This window comes from Panthera pardus, unplaced genomic scaffold, assembly GCF_024362965.1.
Source record: "Panthera pardus isolate Hobbes unplaced genomic scaffold, ASM2436296v1 HiC_scaffold_26, whole genome shotgun sequence".
Taxonomy (NCBI): Eukaryota; Metazoa; Chordata; class Mammalia; order Carnivora; family Felidae; genus Panthera; species Panthera pardus.
The window spans coordinates 1,967,496-1,988,486 of record NW_026526832.1 but is presented as its reverse complement, the minus strand read 5'-3'; the positions used below and the strand labels follow the sequence as shown (position 1 = coordinate 1,988,486).

General features: G+C 36.2%; 1 protein-coding gene across 1 annotated transcript in view; it reads left to right on the top strand.

The window, feature by feature from the left end:
- The window catches only part of LOC109264129 (charged multivesicular body protein 3), a 104,057-nt gene that overhangs the window by 54,019 nt on the left and 29,047 nt on the right, over window positions 1–20,991 (top strand). Inside the window, 1 exon segment of the mRNA XM_019444063.2 lies at window positions 16,978–17,038. Within this exon segment, the coding sequence (XP_019299608.2) occupies window positions 16,978–17,038 (61 nt within the window).

Genomic DNA, 20,991 nt, shown 5'->3' with positions numbered 1-20,991 from the left:
CAAGACCTCCTCAAAGTAACCTTAAAGCTGAGACTTGAAGAACAAGTTCAGAAAACATGTTCTTTAACTATTTTCTTGACTATTGCTAACATTTGGGGAAAGAAATACTTTCTGGTAGTCATGAGAAAGTGTTCTATCAATTCTATCAGTTGCCACCTTCTACATAGTTATTAAATTGCTCCAATTCATGTCTCAGTGCTTCTAATTATAGAAATACTTTAACAAGTATAAACATAAGGTATAATTTGTCATTTTAAGATGTTAACAAATGGATATTGAGCTTAGTCAGCATTATCCTGAAGATTTGAAGTGAGGCCTTTTGAAAACTAGTTTGCTTCAATTAATTATAGGAAAAATATCTATTTTCATATATAAAGTTGAGTATACTTGTGTGGGCCAAATTCTAGGCTCTGTTTTCGGTTCCATTGATTTATGTGTCTATTCTTTGGTTGATACTACTCTGTCTTGAGTACTGTAGCTTTATATTGTCTTGAAATTGGATAGTGGGGAATCTCCCAGCCCTGTTTTTCTTCACTGTTATGTTGGCTATTCTGGGGCATTTGCCTTCACATATACATTTTAATTAATTAATTAATTAATTAAAAATTTTAAGCTTATTTATTTTGAGAGAGAGAGAGAAAGAGCAGTCACGGGAGAGGCAGAGAGAGAGAGAGGGGGAGAAAGAATCCCAAGCACGCTCTGTACTGTCAGATGTGGGGCTTGAACTCATGAACTGTGAGATCATGAGCCGAGCCAAAATCAAGAGTCGGATGCTCAGCTGACTGAGCTACCCAGGTGCTCCTACGTACACATTTTAGATTCAATTTGTTGATATCTACAATTATAGATTTTGGTGATTTTGATTGGGGTTGCATTGAATCTACAGAAGAAGTTAAGAAGAGTAGATGTCTTTTTTTGTTGTTGTTTTTTTTCAGTTTTAAACTATATTTTATTTTATTTTGTTTTTTAACTTTTTTTTTTTTAATATATGAAATTTATTGTCAGATTGGTTTCCATACAACACCCAGTGCTCATCCCAAAAGATGCCCTCTTCAATGCCCATCACCTACCCTCCTCTCCCTCCCACCCCCCATCAACCCTCAGTTTGTTCTCAGTTTTTAAGAGTCTCTTATGCTTTGGCTCTCTCCCACTGTAACCTCTTTTTTTTTTTCCTTCCCCTCCCCCATGGGTTTCTGTTAAGTTTCTCAGGATCCACATAAGAGTGAACATATATGGTATCTGTCTTTCTCTGTATGGCTTATTTCACTTAGCATCACACTCTCCAGTTCCATCCACGTTGCTACAAAGGTCCATATTTCATTCTTTCTCATTGCCACGTAGTACTCCATTGTGTATATAAACCACAATTTCTTTATCCATTCATCAGTTGATGGACATTTAGGCTCTTCCCACAATTTGGCTATTGTTGAGAGTGCTGCTATAAACATCGGGGTACAAGTGCCCCTATGCATCAGTACTGCTGTATCCCTTGGGTAAAGAATTGATGTCTTTTAATGTTGTCTTCCAATCCATGAACTTGGACTATCTCTCCATTTATTTATATCTTCTTTGATTTCTTTCATCAGTGGTTTGTAGTTTTCCAGTAGATCTAATACATATTATTTGATTTATACTTGGGTGGTTTTTTTGGGTTTTTTTTTGGTGCTACTGTAAAAGTTTTTTTTTCAAATTTCAGATTCCAGTTATTACTGGTATATGAGAAAGCAGTTAACTTTTGTATGTTAACATTCTGTCTTACAACTTTGCTATACTTGCTTGTTAGTACCAGGAGATTTTTTTAATTGATTCTTTGGGATTTTTTTGTTTTTAACATAGAAAAAAATCATGTCCTCTGTGTGCGCGCGCGCACACACACACAGTTTAATTGCTTTCTTCCCGTTCTGTATACCTTTTTTCATGTCGTATTAGCTAGGACTTCATTACAGTATTGAGTAGGAGTAGAGAGAGATATCCTTGCTGTGTTCCCAATCTTCGCATGAAAGCTTCTAAATTCTTACCATTAATTATGATTTTAGGTATAGTGGGGGGGGGGAGGTTGCAGATTTTTAAAAAAATGTTAAGAGTTTCCCTTTCTTTATTCAGGTTTGCTGAGAGTTTTTATGGTGAGTAGGTACTGGATCTTGTCAAATGTGTTTTCTGTGTCGATTCACATGATTTTTCTTATTTAGCTTACTGATGTGGTGAGTTACAGTAATCGATTGTTGAATCTTGAACCAGCCTTCCATATCTGGAATAAATTCCAGTTGGTCATGGTTTATAATTCTTTTCATATATTTTTGCATTCAATTTGCTAACATTTTATACAGGGCTTTTGCATGTGTGTTCATGAGAGCTACTGCTCTGTAGTTTTCCTTCCTAGTAATGTCTTTATCTGGGTTTGGTATTAGATTAATGCTGTCATAGAATGAGTTAAGAAGTGTTCCCTCGTATGTTTTCTTGAAGATTTTATTCTTGAAAATTGTTTTCATTTCTTCCTTAAATGTTTGAGTACCTATTTTCAGGGGTTTGTTTTGGGAGGGGGCTATATACCTAGGAGTAGAATTGTTGGGTCATATGGTAATTCTTTATTTACCTTTTTGAGAAACTCCAAAACTGTTTTTTTTTGTTTTTGTTTTCACGGTGGCTTCACCATTTTACATTCCCATCAGCAATGTACAAGTGTACTGTTTCTCTGCATCCTTCCCAACAATTAAAAAAAATTTTTTGATAGCCAATCTGCTGGGTGCAAAGTGGTATCTCATTGTTTTGATTTGCATTGCCTTAATGACCAATGAAGTTGAATATCTTTTCATGTGCTTGTTGTCCATTTGTATATCTCCTTTGGAGAAATGCCTGTTTATGTCCTTTGCACATTTTTAATTGGGCTGACTTTTTGTTGTTGAGTTGTATGAGTTCATTATATACTTATAGTAAGCCCTTATCAGGTACAGGATTTGCAAATATTTTCTCTCATTTTATAGGTTATTTTTTTTTTTTACTTTCTTGATAATATCCTTTGATGCACAGTTGTTTTTAATTTTGATGAGGTTCAGTTTATGTATTTTTCTCTATTTGTTCATTCTTTTAGGGCATTTCTAATTATCCATTGCCAAATCTGATACTTTCAAGAGTTTTAACAGATTTATAACCTATAGCTAAGTCTTTGATTTGTGTTATATGCTGGAGGTAGGAGTAGTGCTTTCTTTTGAAAGAAGAAATCATGTTTGCATGATATATCTCTGTATGCCTTTACCTTTACTCTTAGTCTTTATATTTAAGTGGGTTTTTGGTAGGCAACATACAGTTGAGTCTTCCTTTTTTTTTTTTTTTTTTTTTTTAATATTTATTTATTTTAGAGAAAGAGAGTGTGAGAAGGGGAGAGGCAGGGAGAGAGGGAGATACATAATCCAAAGCAGGTTCCAGGCTCTGAGCTGTCAGTACAGAGCCTGATGCGAGGCTTGAACTCAGGAACTGTGAGACCATGACCTGAGCTAAAGTCGGCTGCTTAACCAATTGAGCCACCCAGGTGCCCCAGTTGAGTCTTGCTTTTTATCTCTCCCCACCCCACCACCACATGCTGTCTTTTAGTTGGTTTATTTAGACCATTCACATTTTTTTTTTTTTTTAAGTGAAGCCCAGTGCAGGGCTTGAACTCACAACCCTGAGATCAAGACCTGAGCTGAGATCAAGAATCAGGTGTTTTTAACTGACTGAGCCACCTAGACCCTTGGTGCCCCTTGACCATTCACATTTAAAATGATGATTGATATAGCTGCATTAATGTCTACAGTGTTGTAACTGGTGTCTGTCATACTTCTTTGTTATTTTTTTTCCCATCTTAAAAAAATTTTTTTTTGTCTTGTGTGATTTTAATTGAGGATTTTATATGATTCATTTTATCTCATATTTTTGCATATCAATTACAAATTTTTAAAAACATTTTAGTGGTTATCCCAGATTTGAAATATACATTTGTGATTAACTAGCTTAACTTTTTTTTTTTAATGTTTATTTATTTTTGAGAGAGAGACATACAGAGTGTGAACAGGGCACAGGCAGAGAGAGAGAGGGAAACACAGAATCTGAAGTAGGCTCCAGGCTCTGAGCTGTCAGCACAGAGCCTAATATGGGCCTCGAACTCACAAACTGTGAGATCATGACCTGAGCTGAAGTGGGATGCTTAACTCACTGAGCCACCTAGGCGCCCCAAACTAACTTAACTTCTAATAACATACTGTTTCATATGTAATGCAGGTAACTTTCTAACTGTATTCCCAGTTCCTCTCTCCTGTCCAATATGACATTGTTCTCACTCATTTCACTTATCCATATGCTATCTTCATCCAATACACATTTGCTATTATTGTTTTTAATTTTTAAATGTTTACTTATTTTTGACAGAGAAATAGAGCATGAGCAGAGGAGGGGCAGAGAGAGAGGGAGACACAGAATCTGAAGCAGGCTCCAGGCTCTGAGCTGTCAGCACAGAGCCTGATATGGGGCCTGAACTCACAAACCGCGAGATCATGACCTGAGCTGGAGTCAGACACTTAACCAACTGAGCCACCCAGGCGCCCCCACATTTGCTATTATTGAACAGTTATCTTTTAAATCATTTAAGAATAAGAAAAGTAAAAATTTTGGCTTCACTTATTTTTTTCTCTGATACTCTTTATATAGATGCAAGTTTCTAACTATATAATTTTTATTCTCCCTGAGGAACTTTGTTTAAACATTTCTGGTAGGCCAGATCTGCTGTGATGAATTCCCTCAATTTTGTTTGAGAGTCTTTATTTCTCCTCTTTTGATAGATAAGTTTGTTGGACATAGAATTCTAAGTTGGTGATTTTTTTCCCCAACACTTTAAATATGTCCACTCTGTTAGTGCTTGCATAGTTTCTAACAAGAAGTCATTTGTAGTTCATACCCTTGTTCCCCTGTAGGTAAAGTGCTTTTTTGCTCTATCTTCTTCCAAGATTTTCTCTTTGCTTTGGTGTCTACAGTTTGAATATGATATCACTAGTTGTCATTTATTGGATTGTTATTCTACTTTTTGTTCCCTTTACTTCCTGGATCTTTGGTTTGGTGTCTGTCATTAATTTTGGAAAGTTCTCAATAATAATTATTTCCAGTATTTTTTCTGTTCAGTTTCCTCTTTTATCTCTTTCAGGTATTCCAGTTATGTGTATGTTAACATCTTTTAAAACCATCCCATAGTTCTTAGTCATTTTTTTTCTTTTTGTTTTCATCTTTTTCTTTTTAAATTTCAATTTGGGAAGTTTCTATTCAGTGGCTCAAATTCATTGATTCATTCCTTGGCCATGTCCTGTCTACTGATAGACCTATCAAAGGTATTTTTCATTCTGTTGGAATATTATGTTTTATATTTCTAGCATTTCCTTTTGATTCTTAGTGTTTCCATTCCCTGTACTTGCTTACATTATTCATCTCTTCTTGGATAATGTCTACTTTTTTTTTTTTTTTTTACAAGAGCCAAAACATGTCAATATTTTTTTTAAATTTTTTTTTTAATGTTTATTTATTTTTGAGACAGAGAGAGACAGAGCATGAGCAGGGAAGGGGCAGAGAGAGAGGGAGACACAGAATGTGAAGTAGGCTCCAGGCTCTGAGCTGTCAGCACAGAGCCCAATGCGGGGCTCGAACTCAGGAACTGTGAGATCATGACCTGAGCCGAAGTTGGACGCTTAACCGAATGAGCCACCCAGGCGCCCCAACAAACATGTCAATCTTTATGTCATATCTAGTCCTGGTTCTGATTCTTGCTTGATCTCTTCAGACTGCTTTTTCTTGCCGTTTAGAATGCCTTGTAATTTTATGTTGAAAACTGGACATGATACATGAGGTATTAAGAACTAGGGTGAATTGGTCTTCAGTATGAGGTTTTATGTTAATTAGGCTAGGAGTTTGGCTTTGTTAATATTTTTCTGGAGCTATAGGTGCCATAGGCTTAAAGTTATTCTAGTGTGCCTGTTTTTATCTCCTTGTTATTTTGGACATCCAAAAAAACTCCTCCTTAGATACATAGGTAAAACTTACCTTGCATCTCTTTTAGCTCTAGTTCTCCTGGAGCCCTATTGGTGTGATGGTAAAATGTGGGGGACTGGAGCATTCTATAATCTTATTAAGTGTTTTTGTGGCCTGTGTCCCTGGACTATGACATTTGCAAGTATTTCTTAATTTTTTGCCCACTTCTGGTGACAAAAGAAGATTTAAAAAAGATCAGTCTGGTACATGCCCTTTCCCAAAGTGGAACAAGGCTCTAGGAAGGTTTATTTTATCGAAGAATAGGCCTTTGTTATGGAAGACAGTCTGTGCATATTTCAGAGTGGTTACTTTCCTCCTTCCTCTGTCAGAAACACAAGGGGGGATCTTTCTTGCCTTTTCAAAATGAAAAGCTTCTAGAGGTAAAACCCATGCAATAGTGGTGTCCCCTAGGAGTTTCATTCTCATGATACTTTATACCCATCCTGCAGCAACTAGTCAAAATTACCATTTAAATGTTCCTTCCAGTGTTCCAGGTAAGCATGTCTCAGCTGTGATTTTCTGTATTCACCTTTCTTTTTCCACATTTGCCCTGTAGTTTGGTTAATAGTTTGCCCTGTAAATTTTTTTCTTCTCTTTTCTTTTCTTTTCACTTTTTTTTTTTTGTTTTTGTTATGGGACAAGATGACTTCTGAGTTCTTTATATATTCAGTCAGAGCTGAATCTGAAATTTTTCTCCACTTTTAAGTGCTACTTTTCGCTCATAGAATTTGGGATTGAGATAATTTTTTCTTTCAGCATTTTAAAGATGCTCCATTGTCTTCTGATTTGCATAGTTTCTTTTGAGAAGTCTGATGTAATTGTTATTTTTGGTCCTTTGTGATTATGATTAATGTGTATTTTTTCTCCATAGCTGGTTTTAAGATATTTATCTCTGATTTTCAGCATTTTAAATATAATGTGTTTAGGGGCACCTGGGTGGCTCAGTCGGTCACGTGTCCAGCTTCGGCTCAGGTCATGATCCCGTGGTTCATGGGTTTGAGCCCTGCGTCAGGCTCTGTGCTGACAGCTCAGAGCCTGGAGCCTGCTTCGAATTCTGTGTCTCCCCCTCCCTCTCCCTCTCCCCTGCTCATGCTCTGTCTCTCTCTATCTCTCAAGAATAAATAAACAAAAAAAAATTTAAATATAATGTGTTTAGGTGTGCGGTGTAGTGTTACATTCTGTTATTTTGTTTGTTTTTGGTGTCTCCATAGCTTTGGGTTCTCTAAGCTTCTTAGATCTGTGGTTTGATACTTTTCATTCTTTTTGGAAAAATTTCAGCCATTCTGTCCTTAAATACTTTGTTTTCCTTCTCACTTCCTGCTGGAATAACAATTATACATCTGTTAGACCATTTGTTATGTCTCGTAGTTCCTGAATACTTTGTCTTATTTTATTCTGTTTTTTAGTTTGGGTAACTTTTATTGACTTTAGGTTTGTTGATTCTTTCCTCGGCTGTGTTTGATGAGCCAGTGAAGACATTCTTTGTATATGTTTCAACATTTTTCTACCATATTTAATTGAGACTGAAAGTGGATGTGAGCGCCTATTGTGCCTGTGGTTCCTGAGGTTCTATGCTCTCCACTAACCCATTCTGGGACTTCATCAATTTATTAAAAACTTTAACCAGGTTTTCCTTAATTGCTCGTAAAGTACCTGCCATCCCATGCTGTGTCACAGCTAGTTTAGTGTTCAGTGCTGCCTCTCTTCTTGGAAGTGAGTTTGTTTATATTTCATATTACTTTGTTACCTTGTAACCTATTTTTTGGCAAGTTCAGGAAAAGTTATTTTGTAGTTCATCCAGCTTTGTTTTACTGTCTTATTGAGAGTCTTCCCAGCTTTCAGTATCTCAGCAGAGATGGAAGTCTCAAATTCTTTTTGGAAAGTGCCCCCATTAAATTAGACCCATTTCTTAAGTGCCTTTGTGTACATTTTTTTTCAACCAGTGTATATTATATCCTTCTCTATTTTGCATCCATTTGCACATTTTTCTTTTGTGGTATTGTTTTCCTGTTACTACCCTAAATATGCTATATATTGGTCCTTACAGTGGAATGTATGACTTATGATATTGAAGCCTTTTTGAGAGATGAATATGTATTTTTGCTGTTAAAAAACTTGTGACTTTAATTAACTCTGGTTTGGAAATAAGTATAGGTAATTCATTAGTTACTATTTTTCCTGTAATGAAGACAAATTGACTTTAGTTTTCAGTAATCATTTGCCATGCATTTTTCATTTACTTTAGAAGATGCTGATTAAATGTCAGTTATGAAACTGAAACAAAATCTGGGTTTTTGTAACTATTTTTAAGTTTTGGGTGATTGTATAACAAGGGAGTGTGGCATCTAAAACAATTAAAAAGGGGGGCGCCTGGGTGGCGCAGTCGGTTAAGCGTCCGACTTCAGCCAGGTCACGATCTTGCGGTCAGTGAGTTCGAGCCCCGCGTCGGGCTCTGGGCTGATGGCTCGGAGCCTGGAGCCTGTTTCCGATTCTGCGTCTCCCTCTCTCTCTGCCCCTCCCCCGTTCATGCTCTGTCTCTCTCTGTCCCAAAAATAAATAAAAAACGTTGAAAAAAAAATTTAAAACAATTAAAAAGGGGTGCCGACTGGCTCAGTCAATGGAGCATGAGACTCTTGATCTTGGGGTTGTAAGTTTGAGTCCCACATTGGGTGTAGAGATTACTTAAAAATAAAATCTTTAAAAAAATAAAATAAAACAATTAAAAAAATACTCAATAAGTGTTCCTAATATTATGAGATAGAATTTAAAAGTATTTCTGGGGTGCCTGTGTGGCTCAGTTACTTGAGCATCCAACTCTAGATTTCAGGTCATGATCCCAGGGTTGTGGGATTAGAGCCCTGTGTTGGGCTCTGCACTGAGTGTGGAGCCTGCTTAAAGACTCTCTCTCTCTCCCTCTGTCCCCCTCCCCTACTTGTGTGCTCTGTCTCTAAAATTAAAAAATAAAAAGGATTTAAAAATACTTCTTCCAAAGATGATTTGAAGCACTTATAAACTGGCTTTTTAAAAAATTCATAAAATAGTCTTACATTTTAAAATTTTAATTGAAATAAAGTTGACATAGAATATTAAATTAATTTCAGGTATACAACATAAAGATTCAGTGATCATATACATTATGAATATCCATGATGAATGTATTACAGTATTATTGACTAAATTGTCTATGTCAAACTTTTCATCTCCATGATTTATTTTATAACCAGAAGTACGTACCTCTTAATCCCCTTCACCTAATTTGCCCATCCTTCTTCCATTCCTCTCCTGTTTGGCAACCACCAGTACTCTATGAATCTGTTTCTGTCTTTTTTTGTTTGTTTCATTTTTTAGATTCTGCATAGAAATGAAATCTTGTGGTGTTTGCTTTTCTTTGGCTTATTTTATTTAGCAGAATACGCTCTAGGTCCATCCATGTGGCCACAAATGGCACGATTTCATTCCTCTTTACAGCTGAGTAACATTCCATTTGTGTATATGTGCCCCACCTTTATCCATTTATCTATAGATGGACACTTAGGTTGCTTCCATGTTTTCACTGTTGTAAAGAGAGCTGCAATAAACATGGGGTGTATATATCTTTCTGAATTAGGGTTTTTGTTTTCTTTGTGTAAATATCCAGAAGTAGAATTACTGGATCGTATGGTAGCTTAATTTTTAATTTTTTGAGGAACCGCCATACTGTTTTCCCTAGGGGTTGCACCAATTTACATTCCCACCAGAATGCATGTGGACTTCCTTTTCTCCACATCCTCACCAACACTTATTTCTTGTCTTTTTGATGTTAGCCAGTCTGACTAGTGTGAGGTGATAGCTTACTGTGGTTTTTGGTTTGCATTTCCCTAATGATTAGTCATGTTGAGCATCTTTTCATGTGTCTGTTGGCTGTCTGTGTATCTTCTTTGGAAGATATTTAGGTTCTCTGCCCATCTGTTAATCAGATTGATTTTCTGGTGTTGAGTTATGGGAGTTCCTTATATATTTTGAATACTAACCCCTTATTGGATATATCTTTTGCAAATATTTTCTCCCTCTGTTTGTTGCCTTTCTGTCTTATTGATGGTTTCCTTCATTGTGCAAAAGCTTTTTAGTTCCATATAGTCCTAATTGTTTATTTTTGCTTCTGTTTCACTTGCCTGAGAAAAACATTGTGATATTTGATGTTCAACAGATTACTGCCTAAAATTTTCTTTTAGGAGTTTTATGACTTTAGGTCTCACATTTAGGTCTTGAATCCATTTTGGGTTTATTTTTGTGTAAGGTGTAAAGAAGTGGTCTGGCTTCATTCTTTGGTGTGTAGCTGTCTGTTTTCCCCAACACCATTTATTGAAGAGACTGTCTTTTCTCCGTTGTCTATTCTTGTCTCCTTTGTCATAGATTAACTGATGATATATGTATGGGTTTGTTTTTGGTCTCTCACTTTTGTTCTACTGATCTATGTGTCTGTTTTTCTACCAGTTCCCATACTGTTTTGTTACTATAGCTTTGTGGTATGTCTTGAAATCTGGGATCATGATACCTCCAGCTTTCTTCTTTCTCAAGTTTGCTTTGGCTATTCAGGGTCTTCTGTGGTTGCATACAAATTTTAGTATTAGTTATTCTAGTTCTGTGAAAAATGCTGTTGGTATTTCTATAGGGATTGCACTGAATGTGCAGATTGCTTTGGGTAGTATGGACATTTTAACAGTATTCTTCCCATTCAGAACTCGATGTTTTTCACAATTCTTTTTTTATCTTTTGTTTTTAAAAAATATTTCTTGAAATAGGTTATATTTGTACATAATAAAAAATTCAAAAGGCAGCAAATTGTTCGGTTTCCATCTTTGAAACAGCAGTCTAATTTATTATGGATTCTCCCGTTGCTATTCTGTAATGTATGGACATATAAATATTTCTATCCTCTCCTTTTCTCTCTCTCTTTTCTTCCCCTTCTCTGTTCCTTCATTCTCCTTTCTCCTCTCCCTCTCTTTACCCTTATTTCTCTCTCTAATGTATATAATGTCATACTATAAATGTCCTTTACTTTTCTGTTTTCATTATATTTTGAGAATTAATTGCATGGGTAGTCCTCATTGCATTGCCTTTTTCTGTTTAGTTAGGACATAATGTCCATTCATGGAAATTCTTTAACTAATAGAACTAACTAGTGTTCTTTTGATATACATTTAGACATTTCTAGTCTTTTGCCTACTATAAACAATGTAACAATGGATTTTTACAAAAGATATTTCACCATTGCCATGTATTGTATTAGATTTGAGTACTCACCCCTTAAGGAATATGAGCAGTTAAACATTTATATAATGAGAAACTTTGAAACAACCAGTTTTTAATGACTTTTATTTTAAGCTTCTGGATTTATTTAAGCAATGGATAAGCTTCAGTTGAAAGATAAACTGTAAATAGCTGTAGTAATAAGTTGATAGCTTCTTATCTTTTTGAATTAAAATTTTCTCTGGGACACCTCGGTGACTCAGTGGTTTAAGTGTCCCAAGTTTGGCTCAGGTCATGATCTCATGGTTCGTGGGTTCAAGCCCCATGTTGGGCTCTGTGCTGACAGCTCAAAGCCTGGAGCCTGCGTCGGATTCTGTCTCCCTCTCTCTCTGCCCCTCCCCTGCTCACACTGTGTGTGTGTGTGTGTGTGTGTGTGTGTGTGTCTCAAAAATAAGTAAACGTTAAAAAATTTTTTTTCTCGATACTGGACATGTAAGCAAAATCTGGAAATAAACTGGATGCTAAGGTTGTTATAACACTGTAACAACTAATTTAAAGTTTTGTCTTTCATCAATACAGATAGGCTGTTCTCATTTACTTACTTCATAGTAGTACTAATTTTGAATGTGATCCTATATGATAAGTGTGTGTTGGCATAATACTTCTTGTATTTGTGAAGTTATATGTTTATTTATTTGAAAGATTTATTTGAAAGATTTTGCTCTAAAAACAAGTTTAAGAATCACTGCACTGGTTCATTCTGCCTCATTTTAAGGCTTAAATTTGAATTGTGAAACTTATCCTAGGTGTGGTTCCTGGAATTTTAGTAACTGCTACAAGTTGGTACTCTTCATGGGTGCATTGCTTCCACTTGATTGGCTATCCTCAGGGATTAGCAGTTGAAAGCAGAAATAATAGGAACTAATCAATATTTTGACCCATGAAAATAAAAATCTAAAATTTATGTTTAGCTTTATAATACCAGATTAGGAATAACTTGCTGCCTTACAAAACTCATTGCTATAATATAATAGACGTAAATGTTTTTTTCTTGCAACTTGAATCAAATAGCTTTACCCATCAATGTTGCCAGTTCAGACAAACATTATTTAGCCACATTTATTTTTGTACTCCATCCCCTTAGTCTATAGAAAAGGACACTGTTTTGCCTAGGTCCTTTAGTGGTTTTTGTTTTTGCTGAGTAAAATGTTACAGCCCCTTTCTTCTCACCTCCTCCCCAGTCCACCATAGTGGATAGTCACGTGGTTCCCTTACAAACTTTTTGAGGTCTCTGCTCAAAAGTCACCTTAGTAGTTGAGCTCTCTTCCATCACCCTATAAAAAATAGCAAACCTCCCCCGCCACTGCTCTCATCCTATTTTCCTTGCTTCATTTTCTCCGTAGCACTCGTTTTGTGACAGAGTATTTACTTGTTTATTTGCTTACTGTCTTTTTCCTTATTAGAATGTAAGTTCATAAGGTGGAGTCGTTGTCTCCTGCTATATCGCTAGCACATTGAGCAGGTACTCAGTAAACGTTTGAATGAATGTACGAGTCTTGGGTTTCCTTTCCTGCTGGTTCTGAAGTTCTGGTTAGATTATAAGAGTGTCTTCAAATTTCTTCCTATATCTCTTAAAATAATTTTGACAACTTGTGTACCCTTTTGGACAGTTATAAATCAGTATTTAATATTTGTTACAATTTTAAGTAAAGTTGCACAGGATGTAATTTTTGGCATATTGTAAATACCGTAAAATTGTTACATCACTCTTTTAAAAGCATCACACAATTTGATCCCCATCAGTATTCATTTGAAACATACATGCACACATTCTTATTTATAGTCAGGCATTTTTTAATTATTCTCTTTCTTCTTCAAAAGAGAATTGCAGTTTGTTTCCATTCTACTTTCACCACATGAATTTCTCCTAATGTGATACTTCTATGCTTGAAATAATTTAAGTCATTCTATTATACTTGTAATAAAATACATACATACCTCTTATGAGAAAAATGCTCAGCAAACTAGGAATAGAAGAGAGCTTTCTTAACATGATAAATAAAGGGCATTTATGGAAAACTACAGCTAACTATGTAGTAAACTGTGAAAGACTGAAAGCTTTTTTTCTAAGATTAGGAGCAAGACAAAGATACCTGCTTTTGCCACTACTGTTCAATATTGTACTAGAAGTTTTAGCTAGAGTACTTAGGCAAGAAAAATAAATAAAAGATATCCACATTGAAAAGGAAGAAGTAAAACTATATTTGTAGATGGCATGGTTCCATACATAGAAAACTCCCAAAGAATCCCATGTACAAGATACTTATTAAGTGAATTTAGCAAATTTTCAGGTTTCAAGACAATTATAAAATAATTAGTTGTAGTTTTTACACCTGCAATGAAAACTCTTAAAAGGAAATACAGAAAAACATTTGTTTACAAAGGTATCTAAAAGAACAAAATATTGAGGAATAAGTTTAACCAACGAAGCAAAATATTTATACACTGAAAACTACAAAATATTGCTGGAAGAAATTTCAGAATCATGGATTGCAAGACTTAATGCTGTTAAGATGGCAGGACCACCCAAAGCAATCTGCAGGTTCAATACAATACCTATCAAAATTTCAAAAGGAAAAGTTGATTCTCAAATTTCATATGTAATACAACAGGCCCTGAATAGCCAAAACAATACTGAAAAAGAAAAACAAATTTGGAGAATTCAGTTTCTGATTTCAGAAGTTACTATGAAGCTATAGTAATGTAAACAGGGTGGTATTGGTATAAGGATAGACACATAGGCCCATACATGTACGGCCAGTTGATTTTCTGCAAGGGTGCTAAGACCATTTAATAGTGGGTAGTCTTTTCAACAAATGGTGCTGGGACAAATGGATATTCACAAGTAGAGAAATGAAGCTGGACTCATACATCATTCCATATATAGAAATTAAGTTAAAGCTCTTAGAAAACCATAAAATTCTTAGATAAAAACATAGGGATAAATCTTCATGACCTTATATCTGGCAATGGATTTTCAGCTATGACACCAGAAGCACAAGCACCAAAAGCAAAAATAGACAAATTGAAATTCATCAAAATTAAAAGCTTTCATGCATCAAAGGACATTATCAAGAAAGTGAAAAGGTAAGCTATAGGATGGGAGAATATATTTGTAAATGACATATCTGATAAGGTTCTACTGTCAGAATGTAAAAGAACTCATACAACCAGCAACAACAAGACAGCAAAACTTAAAAAAATGAAAAGAAGGCATGAATAGGTGTTTCTCCAAAGAAGATACCAAAATGGCCAACAAGCACATGAAAAGATATTTAACTTCACTGGTCATTAAAGAAATGCAAATCAAAACCACAATGAGATACTGTTTCCGCAGGTCCAACAGATTGGCGGTAATAAAAAAAATGGAGGGTAACAAGTGTTGGTAAGGACGTGGAGAAATAACCCTTGAACATTGCTGGAGTGAATGTAAAATGGTGAAGCTTCTTTCTAAAATAGTTGGGGAGTTTCTAAAAAAGATAAACATAGAATCACCATATGATGCAGCAATTCTACTCCTAGATCTATATTCCAAAGAACTGAAAATAGGAATTCTCATAAATACTTGTATACGAATGTTCATGGCAGCATAGTAACTAAGAGACAGAAACAACCTAGATATCCATCAAAGGATGTATGAGTGAACAAGTTGTGGTGTATACATACGATGAATATTACTCAGCCATGAAAAGTACTGAAGTATTGATACTTCAAACCCCCAAACACTGTACTAAATGAAAGAAGCCAGGCACAAAGGACTACATATTGTGTGATCCCTTTTATATGAAATAGTAAAAATAAGCAGATCAAAAGAGAGCAAATTAGTGGTTGCCAGGGAATGGGGAAGGAGGACATAGGGAGAGATCATTTAAAGGGTATGGTGTATTCTTCTGACATGTTAAAGAAGTTTTGAAACTGGAGAGAGTTGATTGCAAAACACTGTGAAGGCACTAAGTGTCACTGAATTGTGTATTTTGAAATGACTAATTGTAATGTGAATTTTACCTAAAAAATGCCTATAAACCTGTTAAAATTTTAAAAAGTTTATATCCATATGGTTTTAAGTCCTTTACTGTTTACTTTCTTCTTCTTGGTTGGAGTTATTATAGTTGTTGCAAAATAAATTTTGTACAGATTTTGTTAATGATTTTAATGAAATCATTAAAAAGTGAAATTTATTGGAACTACATCTTCTTTTAATTGTATAGAATTTTTTAATGCCATTTAGTTCATGTGCCCATGGATGAATACTACAAGGTTAAGCATCATTTCTATTCCCATTTTATTTATTATTTTTAATTTAAAATCCCACAGCCATTGTTTATTATAAAGGTGAAACCTGATGCTTATCATGGGCTTATTGGTTGGATTTCTGGTAGTGATCACAGGCAAACTTTTTGGATTGGCAGAGATGGAGGTCAGCTACCAGTAGGGGCCAGTCACACCAGATGAGGATGTCTTTCCTTGGAAGCCTAATCACCTATTTTTAGTACTAGGCCACCATGGCTTGGAGGTGGACCGAATGTGTGAATCTGTGCCATGTGACCACCACCCTCTGTACAGACACAGAGGTGCATGCCAGCGAATCGCTCCTTGCCCAGAAGCAGGGCAGGTTTCAGTAGCTTGTATTGCAGCATGCCTAGTTGGACCATCTCCAGGGATCGCCCATTCACCTAATGAGGCTGGTGCCCCAATTGCAGTGTGCCACACCTGTGACCATCCTCCTGCCTCCAAAGACCTGTGCCAACTGCAGAGAGCCTGTGGACGGCACTGGCTACGGGTATGGCCAAGAGAGCCTCATCACAAGGTGCCACAACCAGAAGAAAGCCCTATTTTATGTTTCATTAGACTCTAATGTTGAGAAACGTTAATATAAATAGATGGTAATGGAAGTTTTATTATTTCATTGTTCCCGAGTTCTTTGAAATTATTGTATGCCAAAGAGCGTAAAGTGATGTAATGTAAATTTAGTTTTAATGGTTCATCAGCTGACAACTCAGATTTTCCTTCGTATTTTTTTTGCAACTGAAGAATTAGAAAACACTTCAGTTGCTTAAGAATTTGATAGTCATTAGAGTAGTTTAGTGTTTCCTCAATACCTACACTAGTATTTCCAGCTGGCCCTATGTTTAGTGCTTTAGAGGTTTTTGCCTCTGAGGGAAATATATCATGGTAATAAGAGACATAGGTCAGAGGAATTTCTGTTGTTTGTAAAATGAAAAAAAAAATTGTTAGAAAGGGGAAGGAAAAGGTGACACAGGCAGAGCAAGTTTTGAAATAGTTACGTTTAGATGTTGAAAATCTTCTGATGCCCTTAAAACCTATTTATGCCTGTGCACCTTTTGAAAAATGTTGATGTACCTGCAGGGTGTTGAACTCTCTCTGAGGTCTTCTGTAAAGTGCTTCTTACTGCCTGCATTCAGATAAGAATCTTTAAATACCTTGGAACTTCTGTGTACTGTGAATAAAAACATGGAAGAAAAATAGAATTTGTCCCTAAAGCTTTTGTTTGAAAACGGATTTACTGATTTTGTGTCTGGATTGTGTCTGGAATAAATGTAGAGTGAACACAAAATTCTTTAAAATTTGGTGAATTAGGAGTTTTGGCTTTTGTTTTAATTCCTTTTCTAAAATTTTTCCCAGGTCAATGAATGGTCATTGAAGATAAGAAAGGAAATGAGAGTTGTTGACAGGCAAATACGAGGTAAATTATAATTTTATGTCTCCTATTCCTTACCCTTTTGGTGTATTTTGTATTAGTTCATAAAAATAAACTGCATCTACCTATTGTAAGACATAGTTTATTCTTATATGAATTGTTTATAGCTGTCCTAATCATTTTGCTTTCTAATCATTGTAAGAAAAGCATATACGTTTTATAAGAGCTAAGTCTTTCCTCTGGCCTTCAATTCAGCTATTCAAGGGGCTATGTTCATTATCTCTGACTTCCTAGAGATTAGGTTAGTGTTGGAAATAAAGCTGGTGCTCACATACTGTGATGGATAGAATAAAGACCTTCCAAAGATGTCTACTTTCGAATCTCAAGAATCTGTAAATATGTCACTTATGTGACAAAAGGGACTTTGCAGATGTGATCAAATTAGGGATCATCAGGTGGAGAGATTATCCTGGGTGTCTGGGTGGGTCCAGTGTAATCACAAGGAGCCTTACAAGAAGGAAATAAGATGTTGAGAAAAAGTGAGAAAAAAGGAGATGTGGCCATGGAACCAGATGTTAAGGTAATGTCCTTTGAAGATGGAGAAGGAGGTCATGAGCCATGCAGTTGTCCTCTAGAAGCTAGAGAAGGCAAGGAAATTGATTATTCCTTGAAGCTTCCAGAAGAACACAGTCCTTCCAACACTTTAATTTTAGAATTTTGGCCACTAGAATTGTAAAAGAAACAGTTGTGTTTTAAGCCATTGCAAAAAGGAAGTAAAGAAACCTCGTCTTACCTATGAAGAAATGATCTTATGAAATTCATGTTAAATTGTGGGTAAGGAATGCAGTGCAATTCCATTTTCATCACTCTTTTGTTTATCTTAGCATAGCTATAAATTGAGGAAAATACATTAAAAAAAGTTTTTTAATGTTTGTTTATTTTTGAGGGGGCGGGGTGGGAGTGGAGGGGCAGAGAGAGCAGGAGACAGTATCTGAAGCAGGCTCTGTGCTGACAACAGAGAGCCAGATGTGGGGCTCGAACTCACAAACTGTGAGTTTGACCTGAGCTAAAATCAAGAGTCGGATGCTCAACTGACTGAACAACCCAGGCTTGGGCACCCCGAGGAAAATATATTTCTTTCTTTTTTAAAATATATTTTTAAAGTGTACTTATTTATTTTGAAAGAGAGAGAGAACCAGTAGGGGAGAGTTAGAGAGAGGGGGACAGAGGATCTGAAGCAGGCTCTGTGCTGACAGTAGAGAGCCTGATGTGGGGCTTGAACTCCTGAACCACGAGATCGTAACCTGAGCCCAAGTTAGACACCTAACCTACTAAGCCACCCAGGTGCCCCACAAGGAAAATATATTTCTAAATGTTGTTGTAAAGTACAACTTAAAATTAAAGTGACTTGCAAAGAGATAGTAATATTTAAAACTTTTATGATTTTTAACACTTTCATAATTAGAGAAAATACCAGCAGGGTATTCCAGTATATCACTTCCTCAAGAAAGGAATTGGAACAGGAAATTCTATTCCCAGCCATGATGGAGTAATGATTTTAGATTTGCGCTTCCATCATAAATAAAGAAAAAAAACTGGACAAATTCTGTGAAACTTCGGTTTTCAAACCTTGGACAACTGACAGCAAAGGATTTTTCCCCCCCCCCAGGAAGAGGGAAACAAAGAGAGTCTTTTTTTTTTTTTTTTTTTAAGTTTATTTATTTTGAGAGAGAGTTGGGTCAGGGGGGAGAGGCAGAGGGAGAGAGAAAATCCTAAGTAGGGTCCATGCTGTCAGCATAGAGTCCAACATGGGGCTCAATTGCACGAACCATGAGATCATAACTTGAGTTGAAATCAAGAGTCAGATGCTCAACCGACTGAGCCACCCAGGTGCCCCACAAAGAGAGTCTTAATATGGTCCTAATTTTCAGCCTGGAGAAACTTTCTGATCGTAGCATATGGAAGGAAATTCTAAGCAGAGCATGGTGGTCTTGGGGTTGAGGAGGCAGAGGTCAGGGTTCAGGGAGGCTGTAGTGACTGGAATTTGTGGGGCAAAATATCAGAGAGAGGGGCAGTACCCAGAGAAAGCTCTAAATGCCTACACAGTGTACCATTGAGTCTTTGGCTGAATTCTAAGCTCTGCATACTTAGAATGAGATTTCAAGAGGCTAGGCAAAGAACAATTACTGGGGACAAAACAAATACACTATAAGCTAAACAATTCTTAGAGCTAACAAAATTGAGAGATGGTAGAGTTCTGATAAGACACAGGAAAGAGACTTTGTTGAACATCTTGGACATTCAGTAGAGAACCCAGAAAGATCACGTTTTAATATTAAGGCTAAGGCAGGCCTAGATTAAAGGCAACCATAAGCCCTCACCAGCAAAGCTTAAAAACAGTTCTTAGGGCCTAAACCTGAGTGGCTCAGTTGGTTGAGCATCCGACTTTGGTTCAGGGCATGATCTCATGAACTCTTGGTTCATGGGTTCATGCCCTATGTCAGGTTTTGCGCTGATGGCACGGTGCCTGTTTTGGATTCTCTGTCTCCCTCTCTCTGGGGCCCTCCCCCGCTCATGTGTGCGCTTGCTCTCTCTCTCGCTCTCTTTCTCTCAAAAGTAAACCAGAAAAAAAGTTCTTGAAAGCTGATCTGCAGACAGCTTAAATGCCAATAAAGGTGAATGCTCTTTAAAGAAAGACCAAAAAATTCAGACACTTAAAATGAAACATTTAGAGTGCCCAACATCCCATGAAAAATGACTAGAAAGAAGCAGTAAAGTGTGACCCAGAATCAGGAAAAAAAATCAGGTGATACAAATAGACCCAGAAAAAAAGGGGTGATTAAAAAAGCAGACAAGCATTTAAACAGCTATTATAAATATGTTAAGGAATTTAAAGGAAAACATGGATATAATGGGATAAATAGAAGATACAGAAAAGAATAAAATGGAACTTCTAGGATTTAGAAATAAATTGAAATAAAATGAAAACTTCACTGCATGAGTTAAAGAAGCACATAAGACAGTATAAAAAATAAGATCAGTGAAAGTAAGTAGTACAAACTATCTAAACTATAATACAGAGGGAAAAAAAGTAAAGGAAAATATGTATGAACACAGCATCAGTGACCTGTGGAACAATATCAAGTGGTGTCATGTGTCAAGGATAATACAAACAAAAACATACCACAGCATGTCATATTCAAATTACTAAAAGTTAACAAGAGAGAAGACAGTCCGAGAAAAAAATCACATTAAAAAACAAAACGATAAGGATGATTAAAATTTTCTTTCAGAAGCAATGCAAACCAAAACATCTTTTTTTCCTGTTTCTTAAATTATTTTAATTATTTTTAGAGACAGAGAACGAGCAGGGGAGAGGGGCAGAGAGAGGGAGAGATTCTTAAGCAGGCCCCACACTGAGTTTGGAGCCCAACTCAGGGCTCTCCCAGGCTCTGGGGTCGTGACCTGAACTGAAATGAAATCAGTAGTCAGATGCTCAACCAGCTGAGCTACCCAGGCACCCCAAACCAAAACATCTTTAATGTGCTGAAAGAAAGAAAAGAACTCAACATTATCCTAGAATTCTATATCCAGTTAAAATAGCATTCTGAAGTGGAGGTGAAACAAAGCCATTTTTATACAAAAGCCAAGAGAATTTGCTGCCAGGAAATCTACAGTACAAGCAATGTTAAAGGAAGTCGTGAGCTGAAGGAAAATTATACAAGATACAAACTGGGATCTACCCAGAGGCATGAAGCATGCTGGAAATATTAAATATGTAAGTAAATATAAGTTTTTTCTTTTTAAAATTTCTTTTAAAAATTACTGAATTTTCATGCCTGAGTGGCTCAGTCTGTTATGCTTAACTCTTCAACGTTTATTTATTTTTGGGACAGAGAGAGACAGAGCATGAACGGGGGAGGGACAGAGAGAGAGGGAGACACAGAATCGGAAACAGGCTCCAGGCTCTGAGCCATCAGCCCAGAGCCTGACGCGGG